General features: G+C 46.3%; 1 protein-coding gene across 16 annotated transcripts in view; it reads left to right on the top strand.

Moving 5' to 3' along the window:
- Nucleotides 1-14,514, top strand: part of CELF2 (CUGBP Elav-like family member 2) — a 554,552-nt gene that overhangs the window by 461,451 nt on the left and 78,587 nt on the right. For all 16 annotated transcript variants that reach the window (XM_060245946.1, XM_060245945.1, XM_060245953.1 and 13 more), the window contains one exon: nt 12,328-12,486. In XM_060245946.1, the coding sequence (XP_060101929.1) occupies nt 12,328-12,486 (159 nt within the window). The remainder of the gene's footprint in view (nt 1-12,327; nt 12,487-14,514) is intronic.

Here is a 14,514-nt window from a genome sequence, read left to right as displayed (position 1 = left end):
GGAGGGCCTCCAAACAGTGGGATCCCCTGCCCCCACCTGGGGATTGGCAACCCTACTCATAATTCCAGCAAATTGTGCATTTTGGGCCCTTAGAAGATTTGAAACAAACCTTGTGTTTGATCCTCGGAGATATGGAAATCATTTGAACCCCAAATCGTCCTAATTTCTGGAACTTTCTGGTGGTTCTAGCAGAAGCTTAGCTGGGAAATTACATAGGCATTGAGGGCTTTGTGTCATGTGGTTTAGATTACTGGTAGTGTTGCCGACTCTTGACTTGCCCTTGGCTGTCAACTGTGGGGAGACTGGAGGTCAGGCAGAGACTCACCAAAATGGCATTCCGCAACACTGTGACATCATTTCCAGCTGTGAAAGTGACATCATTGTGTTGTAGGAGTCTCTAAATCTGGTTTAAGATCGCAGTTTAGGGAATCCTAGCACATGCAGTGATGTCACTTCCAGTTACAAAGCTGAAATGATGTCACAGCATTGCGGGACTCCATTCTAGCCCCTCCATTCCCCCGCATACTAATTCCCGGCATCCTCTCATTCTCTTCAGACATGAGCAGTGGTGTTGAGCAGGACACCGCCATGGCCAGACTGCCATTTCACATTTCATGGTTTCTTTTAGAAACCTCCTTAACGGTGCCTTATTATGACAAAATAGACCTTGCTGCACAGAATGGTTGATTCAATTAATGCATTTCTGCCTCCGTGCCGCTACTTGTTAAGATCAAATCCTGTAGCTCAGGGGTGGCCAAACTACGGTTCGGGAGCCACATGTGGCTCTTTCACACATATTGTGTGGCTCTCAAAGCCCTCACCTCCCAGGTCCCACCGCTCTCTGGGCTAGTTTCCCTCCAAAACCTTGCCACCCAATCAGAGGGACAGAGGGGATCCTGGGAAATGTAGGCTTTCTTTAGTAACTCCTAGGCAGGCTTCTCTGGAGCTTGTCGCCCTCACTAGGCCCAGGATCATCACAATCTCATTAATATTATTTTGTATTTTCTTTCTACTTCTCCCTCCCTGCCTCGAGGCTCTCAAACATCTGACACTCATGTCTTGAGGCTCTCAGACATCTGACATTTATTCTATTTATTTGATTTATTTATTTTATTTTAGTCTATTTCTATTCCGCCCATTCCCCGTAGGGCTCAGGGTGGAGTACAACATATGATAAAACAAAATAGTTTAAAAAATTCTATAAACAGACAACTCAACCGCACTCAGATTACCATGACATCACATATTGCCCAGCCTAGCCGTCTCACACCATGATATCTCATAGGAATGGCAGTTTTTATTCCATTTCCTAGCACAGACGACCGCGCTGGCTGGGAAGGCCAACCTGATCAAGAACAGACGCCCGCAGCCTCAGCTGAAAGCCTGGCGGAACAGCTCCGTTTTACAGGCCCTACGGAAGGCTAATAAGCCAGGTAGGGCCCGGATCTCAATAGGGAGCTGATTCCACCAGGTCGGGGCCAGGACTATTTGGCTGTTATGTTAAGCAAGTTTGCCATGCTATAGCTCCATGATCACAAGTAAATTGCCTTGTGTGAATGGAAATACCAAATTCTGCACACATCTGCTCAGCAGCTTCATCAGGAGACAGCCACTCCACCCTGCTACTGTGGGTGAGAGCTCTTAAATCAGTCTGCAGTCAGGTAGACACGCTGGTGGAGAATCCTGAAGGTGATGTTGGAATGTACGTAGGCAGCAGCTCATCTGAGGCCTGTTGTTTCTCCCCTTCGCAAAACAGAAGCACTGGTGATAGTCCCTTGTTATGTTTTGCCCAGCTGTCTTCAACTGTTTTCTAGAACTGGCAGGGGTGGAATTCTAGCAGGAGCTCCTTTGCATATTAGGCCGCACACCCCTGATGTAGCCAATCCTCCAAGAGCTTACAAGGCTCTTTCTTGTAGCTCTTGGAGGATTGGCTACATCGGAGTGTGTGGTCTAAAATGCAAAGCCGCTCCTGCTAGAATTCCACCCCTGAGAACTGCTATGCAGCAACAGGAGTCTCCAGTCAACTGAATCATTGAATACTCTGCTGTTCCGTGCTTTAAGTGGAAGCACTGAGGCTTTTTTGTAGCAGGAACTCCTTTGAATTTCAGGCCACACACCCTGGATGTAGCCAATCCAGGGAATACTATAAGCTCCAGGAGGATTGGCTACATCAGGGGGTGTGGCCTAATATGCAAAGGAGGTCCTGTTAGAATTCCTTACAGGGCTCTTCGTACAGGGCCTACTATAAGCTCCAGGAGGATTGGCTACATCAGGGGGTGTGGTCTAATAGGCAAAGGAGGTCCTGCTAGAATTCCTTACAGGGCTCTTTGAACAGGGCCTGCTGTAAGCTCCAGGAGGATTGGCTACATCAGGGGTGTGTGGCCTAATAGGCAAAGGAGGTCCTGCTAGAATTCCTTACAGGGCTCTTCGCACAGGGCCCACTGTAAGCTCCAGGAGGATTGGCTACATCAGAGGGTGTGGCCTAATAGGCAAAGTAGGTCCTGCTAGAATTCCTTACAGGGCTCTTCGCACAGGGCCCACTGTAAGCTCCAGGAGGACTGGCTACATCAGGGGTGTGTGGCCTAATAGGCAAAGTAGGTCCTGCTAGAATTCCTTACAGGGCTCTTCGTACAGGACCTACTGTAAGCTCCAGGAGGATTGGCCTCATCAGAATTCCTTACACGGCTCTTCGTACAGGGCCTACTGTAAGCTCCAGGAGGATTGGCTACATCAGGGGTGTGTGGCCTAATAGGCAAAGGAGGTCCTGCTAGAATTCCTTACAAGGCTCTTCGTACAGGGCCTACTGAAAGCTCCAGGAGGATTGGCTACATCAGGGGTGTGTGGCCTAATAGCAAAGGAGGTCCTGCTAGAATTCCTTACAGGGCTCTTCTTACAGGGCCTACTGGAAGCTCCAGGAGGATTGGCTACATCAGGGGTGTGTGGCCTAATAGGCAAAGGAGGTTCTGCTAGAATTCCTTACAGGGCTCTTCGTACAGGGCCTGCTGGAAGCTCCAGGATTGACTACCTCACGGGGGCTTAGCCTAATATGCAAAGGAGTTCCTGCTACAAAAAAAAACCCTGCACAAGACCCAAAGTGAAAGGTGCTGACATTGCATTGGTGAAAACCAACGAATCAGAAAGTAGGAACGGACCAGAAAGGCCATGTAGTCTAATCCCTTGATACAAGCAAGCATCTTTCAATGCCTGTGCGGGGTTCCTGCAGCTTACATTCCAAAATTGCTATCAAACCTTGGAAAACCTGGCCTCAGCCATATGTGTGAATATGTGCGCAAGATAGTTTCTTGTGTGCCTTTTCAAAGACACATGGGGTTGAACCCTTACCACCTTTTCCACTCGCCCAGTTTTCTGTTGAATGCATCTCATGTCCCTGTCCCCATGTGGCTTTTTGTTTTTGTAGATCTCTGTCACACAGCAAGGACCTAGGAGGGCCTTCTACTGGCTGCCACCGCTCCAGTAAGGGTCTGCATGGGTGGGCCCAGAGCACCCAACCACCCTTGTCTTCCTTATTAATAAATATCTCTTAACTGTGACCAAGGAGACGTGAGAACCCAGGCAGTATAACAACAAAAGATGTGTATTATTAGTGCTCTAAAAACAATAAGTGGGTAATAAAGATTTAGTGCTATATGAATATGAAGATATCTTCATATATGCTATATGAAGATATAGTGCTAGATTGAATATGAAACAGTAAAGGTTGGTGCAAATAAACAAAAGCCCTGACCTGTTTAGCTATACAGTCCCTACTCTAATACCAAAACTCACCACCTCCCTTGGGTGAGGGATCTTCCTACTGCCTGTTCCAGAGAGCACTCCTTCTCTGTCTGCAACCTCTCTAGACAGAGAACCTCTCTGCCTGCAGCCTCTCCAGGAAAGAACACACCCTGTCTGTGCTTGCCCCTTTTTATGCTCTCCTCCCAGGTCCCACCCCTCTCTGGGCTAGTTTCCCTCCAAAACCTTGCCACCCAATCAGAGGGACAGAGGGGATCCTGGGAAATGTAGGCTTTCTTTAGTAACTCCTAGGCAAGCTTCTCTGGAGCTTGTAGCCCTCACTAGGCCCAGGATCATCACAATCTCATTAATAATAATAAGAGCCATCAAGTCACAACCAACATATTGTAATCCCCTCATAGGTCTTTTGAGGCAAGAGAGGAGATGAGGTGATTTGCCATTGCCTTCCTTTGCATGGTGATCTTGGCTTTCTTGGTGTTTCCCATCCAAGTACTAACCGCAACTGACCTGTTTGGTTTCCAGGCTCTGACAAACTCAGGCTAATTGGGGCTATTCAGGCTGCTGAAGGTCTCAGGACTACCAGAATAACATTTCCTGGGGTCAAAAGGAATCCCCCCCCCAACCTTCTGAGACATACGGGAAAGCAGCAGGTGGTCTGTATGTAAAGCTTATACCCAGGTGCAGGGGTGGAATTCTAGCAGGAGCTCCTTTGCATATTAGGCCACACACACACCTGATGTAGCCAATCCTCCAAGAGCTTACAAAAAAGAGCCTTGTAAGCTCTTGGCGGATTGGCTAGATCAGGGGTGTGTGGCCTAGTATACAAAGGAGCTCCTGCTAGAATTCCACCCCTGCCCAGGTTTCTGCCATTGCGTTCCTATTCATTTCAGGCATCAGCATGACTCTTGAAAGAATACGAATGTCTTTGAAAAGTAACCCTTAGAAGAGACCATCAGGCAACAGTATGGTTGCCAAGTCCCCCGCGGCCTCCTCCCTTCGCGCCTGTGGCGTGATGACATCACCCATGACATCACCCATGAGTGACATCATCACTCATGGTTTTCCCCCGGACGCTCTAGCATTTTGGGAGGTTAAAACTCTATGGTACCTATTGTACCATAGAGTTTTCCCTCCCGGAATGATAGAGCATCTGGAAAAACCATAGAGTTTTCCTGGAAATGCCTAGAGTGGCCAGCGCGTGCTGGCAACGTTGGGGGTGGTTCCCCCTGCCGGCCCAATGTGGGCCAGCGGGTTGGGAACCTCCCAGGTGGGAGAACCCCTGCCCAGGCGGGGGGCTTGGTAGCCCTAGGCTACAGCTGGGGGGGGGGGCGGGGGGAAGTTCATTAGTGGTACTTGAAGGGGAGGGAACCATATGAGACGAAATTAAATAGGAAAATGACTGTCATTTTAAAACAGCAAACAGTAGGAGAAAGAGAGTACATTGATTTAGGTCAATATGCTCTTCCATTTCCTCCTCTTTGGCTATTAAATGTCAGTGTTGTTATGTTAAAGAGTTGATTTTCAATAGCTAATATTAAATCCGGAGACTCTGCCAGAAGCGCAAATGCCCCTGGGTCCTTTGGTTTTGTGTTTAATGTAAAGAAAATTCTTTTTTTTTAAAAAAAAAAAAGCACAGATTATGTACCATGTAATCAGATTTCAATTGAAACAAGGACGCTTTTCTCCCCCTCCCCGATTTCCTTGTCTTTAACTTCTTTAACGCACACTGCTAAGACACATTTTCAATGGGAGGCTGAAATCCACAATGATGTGAATGAAAATGAGTGGGAAAACAACAAATGCCCCCAAAATGTGATGGCTTCTCATAATGCTATTTATCTTCCTTCCTCTGTATCTATATCTTAGTATGTTGTGATTATATCATATCTGAATTTCGTTTGTATATATGTGTGAAATTATACACAAACACGATTTGATGGACACACACTCATACACACACACACACATATACATAGAAAATGGGGAACAAATTAGTTGCAAAAATAACAATTCTGCTCTCATACGAAGCAGCCATTTTGGTAAATGTGATTTCAGTCTTTATGATGTTTTGTTCACTTGGAAGTGCCGCGCTGATGAAATATGAAGCAGACAGAAGCAAAAAAAAAAAAAAAGAATTATAGATTCATAAAGTGCTACAATATTGTTTATACAATTTACTGCCAGTTAAGCATTCATAAATACAATATCAGCTGTCAGCAGAGCTCATAGATGCAAGACCGTAGACTGGAACCACTATCTCATTTTCCTGTCCATGAAATTTATTTCTGTTCCTTTCTGAAAGGGATTTTTTAAAGAGTTTCATATGTGTACTGGGAATGCGCTATATGGTTTCTTACTTCTAGGAATTACTACATGAAACAGAATCCAAATCTCTCAAGTTGCCTGGTCTACCAGGGGTGGAATTCTAGCAGGAGCTCCTTTGCATATTAGGCCATGCCCCCTGATGTAGCCAATCCTCCAAGAGCTTACAACAAAAGAGACTTGCAAGCTCTTGGAGGATTGGCTACATTGGGGTGTGTGGCCTAATGTGCAAAGGAGCTCCTGCTAGAATTCCACCCCTGTGGTCTACCATTTAAACTGGTCTCAATTTTTTAAAGAACCTTTTGTGTGTGTGCGCATTCATGTTTCAAACAATTTGGCAGGAAGCAGTTTCATAGCATGAGAACTCCCCTCTAATCTTTACAAGCATCCCTCTCTGATTTTTACTTGCCTGCCCAAAGGGGGACGACTTTCTCCCCCTCATCTAAAATGAATTGAACAGGGGGGGCCTAGAGAAAGAATACTACTTTGCTCAAGGGTGCAAGAGCTGTTAAAAATGATCTCTGTTTCATCATAGAATTTATTTAGCGTGTTACCTCTTGCACCCAAAATGTCCCTTTCTAAGCATGATTGTTGGGAAACAAGCATGCCGATAGTTGGACATCACACAGCGCAGATTCTTGCTACGGTTAATTTCATAAGCGTTGACTTGTATAAAGCCTGATGGCTTTTTAGAGAAAAGATCGCATCGATTTGGGGGGTGGGGATTGGGGGGTGTTAGGGTTGCCAAGTCCAATTCAAGAAATATCTGGGGACTTTGGGGGTGGAGCCAGGAGACTTTGGGGGTGCAGCTGGGAGCAAGGGTATGGCAAGCATAATTGAGCTCCAAGGGAGTTCTGGCCATCACATTTAAAGGGACCACACACCTTTTTAAATGCCTTCCTTCCACAGGAACTCATGAAGGATAGGGGCACCTTCCGTTGGGGCTCATAGAATTGGATCCCCTGGTCCAATCCTTTTGAAACTTGGGGGGTATTTTGGGGAGAGGCACTGGATGCTATACTGAAAATTTAGTGCTTCCACCTCAAAACAACAGCCCTCCCCAGAGCCCCAGATACTTGCGGATCAATTCTCCATAAGTCTCCATAGGGAATAATAGAGTTCCCAGCAGACATTTTCCTCCCCCTCCTCCCGCTTTCTGATGACCCTGAAGCGGGAGGAGGGCCTCCAAACTGGGGAATCCCCTGCCCCCACCTGGGGATTGTTAGCCCTAGTGGGTGTGGAGTGGAAAAGAATAGAACGAGCATGTAGCTTAGTGAATTTGCTTAAAAGTGAATCCCACAGAGAGCCCTAAGCACTGCAGCTGTATAAAGTTGGAGCAGTTAATCGTAGTTAAACCTCATCAAAATCTCATGTAGCGCCTAAAGAAAAAGGAGGAGAATTCCAACTTTAAGATCTTCTTAGCCGCATTGAACTCAAGCGGGCTCAGAAGTCAAATCGATTGAAATCAAATTTGCTGAGGAGCGTGTAAGTCTGTGTAGGATTGCACTGCAATTTTTTTTTTGGAAGGAAAAAAGCATACAGTTAAAGCAAACCATGATTCATTACAATGTGAAATCATGGTTTGCTTAAGCCAGGGTGTCGAACTCATTTGTTATGAGGGCCGGATCTGACATAAATGAGACCTTGTCAGGCTGGGCCATGCGCGTCATAAAATGTAATGCCAGCTGGCAGAGATATAAACTTTATAAAGGACACAGACAAACACAAAGATTTTTTTTTAACTTATAATATGCTTAAAAGAGTAGATCTCCTGCAATATTTAATTTATTTAGCAGTTTCTGACACCACTTGCTCCAAATTATTGCATCAAAATCTCGAAACAACGTCTGTGCTGAAGCAATCTTGAATATGCTGTTCAGGTGTGTATCTGTAAGATTCAAACCCACTTTTGATTTCCGGACATTCATTACAGAAATCTCGTGATCAATGCTTTGGGCCTAAGTCCCAGGAGAAAACATGAAATGGCTGGGCATTGCAAGCTTTTCTACATGTTGCTTCATGTGCTGGTCAGCCAATGGAGAAAACAGAGGCTTTGCTGAGCAAGCCTGGCAAAACAAGTGGTGATGCAGAAGAAAGCAGACAACAGCGAGTTGCTCGCAGGCCTGATAGAAGCTCTCTGAGGGCCTGATCTGGCCCTCGGGCCACACATTTGACACCCCAGGCTTAAACGGTCTGGGTGCATTTTTAACAATTTTTCAGTGTAAATTAATTCTATAGAAAGTTACACACTTCTCAGTCCATTGACTTGAAATGATTTAGAAGGGTATAACTGTTTAGGATGACACCACAGGTAATAAATCCTGGTTTGTGCATAAACCCTGGTTTATCTTCTTAATCCATATACTGCCGTCTCCTTGGCAAGCCACCTAAATGGAACAGTGCTACTCAACAAACTGCAGTTCGTTGCAACAAACTAGTCAGTTGGATACCAAACAGTAAACCACAGTTAGTTGGTTCCAAAATCAGCTAGAAGCCCTAGTTTGAAATCCCACTATTGCCACAGCTAACAACAAGGGGTGGAATTCTAGCAGGAGCTCCTTTGCATATTAGGCCACATCCCCTTGATGTAGCTAATCCTCCCAAGAGCTTACAAAAAAGAGCCTTATAAGCTCTTGGAGGATTAGCTACATCAGGGAGGTGTGGCCTAATGTGGAAAGGAGCTCCTGCTAGAATTCCGCCCCTGCTAACAACAATCCCTGCTTGTTGGTCTGTCAGCATTCAGTCATCATGAATAACTAGGGTTTGATCAAATCACCTGTTATAAAGCACAGGTTATCATGTTGTCTGAATAGAACCTCAGTCTTACAATGGAAGAGCCCCTTGGCGCAGAGTGTTAAAGCTGCAGTACTGCAGTCCTAAGCTCTGCTCACGACCTGAGTTCGATCCCCGGTGGAAGCTGGGTTTTCAGGTAGCCGGCTCAAGGTTGACTCAGCCTTCCATCCTTCCGAGGTCAGTAAAATGAGTACCCTGCTTGCTGGGGGGAAGTGTAGATGACTGGGGAAGGCAAGGGCAAACCACCCCGTAAAAAGCCTGCTGTGGAAACGTTGTGAAAGCAACATCAACCCAGAGTTGGAAACGACTGGTGCTTGCACAGGGGACCATTCCGTCCCCTTACACTGGACCTCAGGGTGGGATTAAAAGTTGTTAAATAAATCCTCGAATAAATGCCCATCTGGCCATTAATTTTCCATACAAAAAAAGCAGTTGTGGTTTTGATTCTTCCAATTTATACTGCTACAAGTGCATGTACTAGGAGCCGATCTTCTGCACATATCAGGAAGACTGTGAGCAGGACCAGGTCTACAAATTTTTGGAGGGGGAGGGGGCAAATTTAAAAAATGACACCCCCTTATGGGCCATTCTATCTTATGGTCCCATAGAATACAATGGGTCCTATCTTCCAAGACATCCACCCACCAACAGAGTAGTTTCAGTTACCTGGATTAGAAGTGATCGAAAATGACACGACGCTCAAGAAGTGTACCTAGAACAAGGAACATGTTTTGCAGCAGGCATCCAAGAATTTCAGAGGAGCAAGTCATGCAAAGGTCTTTGTCCGGAGAACATCAGCCACACTGTTCCCATCCTGTGGAAACTATATGGACTGTACCCAAAAGACTATGGGTACAGTCTGTGTGCCTTTGCAATCATGGAAAGCAGGGGTGGAATTCTAGCAGGAGCTCCTTTGCATATTAGGCTACACCCCCTGATGTAGCCAATCCTCCTGGAGCTTACAAGGCTTTTTTATTGTAAGCTCTTGGAGGATTGGCTACATCAAGGGTGTGTGGCCTAATATGCAAAGGAGCTCCTGCTAGAATTCCACCCCCAATGTAAAGCATGCTTTTGTGCATATGGTTGTGCAACCTGTGATTAGGGGGTGTGCATTTGGCTCACTCTGAGCTGAAAAATACCTTATCAGTATTTTTTGGATATTGGTTCAGTCAGTTACTGTTTGCCTGTCTAAAATATTTTCAGATAGTCGGACTTAAAAGGCATTTAAAGGGATTGTGGTCCCTTTAAATGCCTTCTCCAAGTCGCACAACTCTGTGGCAAGTGAGCTCAAAGGGATGGCAGTCCCTTTAAATGCTTTCCAGGAGAACTTGCCGCTTGGAGGTGTTTAAAGGGACTAATTAATTTAATTATCATATGGCATTGTGTATAGAATATCTGGGAGATCCTAAGATTATCTGGTAGCCAGACGTTCTAGTTCTTTTAGTGTTATGCACCACTAGGAGGTGAGTTAGACCTGTTTTTAAGGCAAGAGACATTTTTAGAGGTCATTTGCAATTGCCTGCCCCTGCATCCCAACCTTGGTATTCCTTGGATGTTGCCATTTGAAATACTAGACCCTGCTTAGCTTCCAGGATCTGATGATATCCAGGTGAGCCCTTTAAATGCGTTTGGAATTTGCTCGCTGCAGAGTCATGTGTCTTGAAGAAGGCATTTAAAGGGACCACAATCCATTGAAACCAATGGGGAAATGGGGCACCTTCTTTGCGAGTCCATAAAATCCTTTTGGGACTTGGTTTCTTTTTCTTTTCTTTTTTGCAGTTATGCTGCAAATCTGGTGCCTCTAGCTCGAAAAATAGCCTCCCAAAGCCCCACATACCCCAGGATTGATCCTCCATTATACCCTTTGGGGACCATTGACTATAATGGTCGCAATATGGTGCAATGGAGCTGGAGAAAATTGGGTTTCCCAAGTATTTGCTGAATCTGAATACCACGTCAGTATCCGGATTGGGAAATATCGGGACATACTAATATTCGGGGCGCTCAATATACCCGAACCCCGCCCCCCCCCCCCCAAAAAAACAGGCTTTTCTTTTTTATCCCGAACACCTTTACAACTTCTAGCACACCAGGAGAGAAGACAATTGCATCTCCTCCCACCTTTCCTTTTCATAGACTTGTCATAGAATCAAAGAGTTGGGAGGGACCTCCAGAGTCATCTAGTACAGCCCCTTTCACAATGCAGGAAATTCACAAATACTTCCCTCCACACGCACTCCCAGTGAAACCTGCTTCACACCCAGAAGATGGCAAGGGGGGTAGGGGAAACCCTTCCAGGATCCCTGGCCAAACTGGCCAGAAAAATTGCTGCCTGACTCCAAAGTGGCAACCGGCACCCCCCCACACACACCGGGTATGTCAGAAGGAGCCATAAGAACTAAGCCCTGACGCAACCCTTCCTGCCCTCCTTCTCATGATCTGCCTACGTTCACTGAATTGGCATTGCTGTCAGATGGCCATCTAGCCTCTGTTTAGAAACCTCCAAGGAAGGAGAGCCCACCACCTCCCGAGCAGGAAGCCTGTCCATGTGTCCCTCCTCCATCCCTCTGTCACACCTGCAATTCTACTCCCCGCAGCAGGTAAGGGTGGGAGAGAGGCACAGATAAGGAGGGAGGGGACCAAAGATGCCTCCCCTTCTACTGCACCATGAAACGAAAGGGCGTGCGTTTCATATCCGAAGCAGGGCTTTTTTTATAGAAAAAGCCCAGCAGGAACTCATTTGCGTATTAGGCCACACACTCCTGACCCCAAGCCAGCCGGGATTGCGTTCCTGAGCGTTCCTGCTCCCAAAAAAAGCCCTGATCCAAAGGTCAGAAAACTATGTTTGCATAGCTACTGTTAATTCCAGACAGGCTTCCATAGTAGTTCTCTGTAGCCCGGATTCTCCTTTAACAATCAAATGCTAAATATGCTTGCCCGAAATCAGTAACTTCCAAGGAAGAGTATTTAGAAACAGGAATTTATGGGGTTTGGGGGGGGGGGGCAGGGGAGAGAAATTCTGAGCTTTGCATATCTTGGTGGATTTCCCCCCTTTTCCCAATTCCTGCCGTTATTAAAAACTAACAACAAGAAAACATAGGAATGCTGTTTTTTTTTTAACAAAAGCAACTTTACTCTGTATCCTAAAAGGATATTATTAATGCCATCCTAAACAGAGTTATGCCCTTTCTAAGCCCGTTGACTGCGCTGGTTGTAGGAGGGTGGAACTCTGTTAGGACTGCACAGTAAAAGACGTTCAAAACGAAGGTAAGAGGGAATAATGGCAAATGTTTTCAGAGTGCCGCCTGTGCCTTTCTGCAGTATCAGCGCGCCCCTTTACAGGAGTCGATGAAAACTAGCACAGTTCTGCAGTGGTTGAAAGGGAGAGCATTCCTCTGGTCAAGACTCAGGCCAAAATGTGCTAGAGTGATTCCCTCCCCCCCATCTGTCCAATCACAGGGCTGCTCTTCACCAATAGTCGTGAAATTTGCCGATACTCAAAAGGACAAGGAGCAGCGACGTTTACAGCAGCAGCTGGCGCAACAAATGCAGCAACTCAACACTGCCACCTGGGGGAATCTCACTGGTCTTGGAGGACTGACGCCACAGTACCTGGCTGTAAGTCATCTTCTGATTTGATTACGGAGCACTTTGGAATCAAACTGCAATATTTTATCTTAGCAGAATAGGGTCTGAAGCCTAGGGGTTCGTTAAATTGCCGTGTAAATTGATGGCGCTGTTACAGGTGCTCTGGGAGGGCTTAGCTAGAAGGGATGGCGGAAGGCCTGTGAAAGGATATTGCGGCTCTTTTCCTAGGGACAACACAGCGGCAGGACTTTTTCTGCAGCAGGAACTCCTTTGCATATTAGGCCGCACCTCCCTGATGTAGCCAATCCTCCTGGAGCTTACAGCAGGCCCTGTACGAAGAGCCCCGTAAGCTCTTGGAGGATTGGCTACATCAGGGGTGTGTGGCCTAATATGCAAAGGAGTTCCTGCTACAAAAAAAAAAGAGCCCTGCACAGCTGTGTTGGGCGGACATGATTTGGATCAAAGTTGCAATGTGTGGGGCTTAATTAGGTCCCATGTCCTTGTCCCGCTTTCAGAATGTCCCTTGAATTTTCCTGTGTGTTTCCCTTAAGGGACAAATGGTGGTGGGAGGGGGAGACATGGAAGATCAGGAATGCAGGGAGATCAGTTTAGCTCCTTGATCCTGGAACACAGTCAAGTACTGAACTAGGGACCCTCACTGCCAGGGGTGGAATTCTAGCAAGAGCTCCTTTGCATATTAGGCCACACACCCCACTGATGTAGCCAGTCCTCCAAGAGCTTACACAAAAGAGCCTTGTTAGCTCTTGGAGGATTGGTTGCATCAGGGGTGTGTGGCCTAATATGCAAAGGAGCTCCTGCTAGAATTCCACCCCTGACTGTGTCTGTCTAGCCATTGCAGCTCTCCAAGGAGTTGGGAAGAGGGAGCAGACGTGGCTCAGGGGCAGAGCATCTGCCTGGAATGCAGAAGGTCTCTGGTTCAGTCCCCAGCATCCCCAATTAAGGGATCCGCCAGTAGGTGATGTGAAAGACCTTCAGAGCGGCTGCCAGTCAGAGACTAGACGATACTGTTTTTGATGGACCAAAGGTCTGATTCATGTGTTCAAGCAGTCTCTGAAAGTCCTGCCACCTGCAAGGCTGAAGATGTTGAGAAGAGAGCCCGGGGCCTTCTGTTTCTAAGGCATGTGCTCTGTTAACGAGGTATCACTTTTGCAACCAATGTACACAGAGGCAAATCCAGCTCCCCTCTTGGAGCTGTCTATGCTCACAGCCACCACTATGTCCACTGGCAATGAATTCTACAATGCAGGGCATTTTTTGTAGCAGGAAAATCCTATGCATATTAGGCCACACCTCCCTGATGTAGCCAATCCTCCAAGAGCTTACAGAGCTCTTAGTACGGGGCCTACTGTAAGCTCCAGGAAGATTGGCTAGGGGTGTGTGGCCTAATATGCAAAGGAGTTCCTGCTACAACACAATCACTCGCTTAGTAAAGAAGTATTTAATTTTGTCTGTCCTGAATCTATCGCCCGCTAGCTTCATTGTGTACCCTTGAGTTACGCACCTAGGCACTGTTGGGAACACAGAAGAATGATCCCTTATCCTGTCGTTAGAGACAAGTAAAGCCCCAGCGATGATAACGAAAAATGGTTTGGTCATATCTTTGGGCGGTAGGAATGTTTTAATTGATTTAGGGGGCTGTTTCTCATCGAAGTCTTCTGTGCGTCTTAAAAAGCCATTTGCAAAGCACGGGTTCAATGGAAAATGCTACCCCAGCTCTCAGTTGTGTGGGATTGTATAACCCTAGTAAATTGCTCTGCATATAGAGCAGCCAAACCAAGATATAATGTCCAGAGGGATTATAGATCCCATGAGCGCATGATTCTGTCTTTGTCTGCCGCTAGGCTTTGGGATTCACACATGCATGAAACTCACTTGATGACCAGCAACTGAATTCATGCCTTTTACAATGAAATACAAATCCAGATATTTTCTTTGGGATGTTCAATCTGTGATGCTCTATTAAGACACACAAAACATTGAACATATGAACATATGAAGCTGCCTTATACTGAATCAGACCCTCGGTCCATCAAAGTC

Source organism: Heteronotia binoei, chromosome 8 (assembly GCF_032191835.1).
Source record: "Heteronotia binoei isolate CCM8104 ecotype False Entrance Well chromosome 8, APGP_CSIRO_Hbin_v1, whole genome shotgun sequence".
Taxonomy (NCBI): domain Eukaryota; kingdom Metazoa; phylum Chordata; class Lepidosauria; order Squamata; family Gekkonidae; genus Heteronotia; species Heteronotia binoei.
The sequence above is the reverse complement of the archived record's forward strand: the minus strand, read 5'-3'. Positions and strand labels throughout refer to the sequence as shown.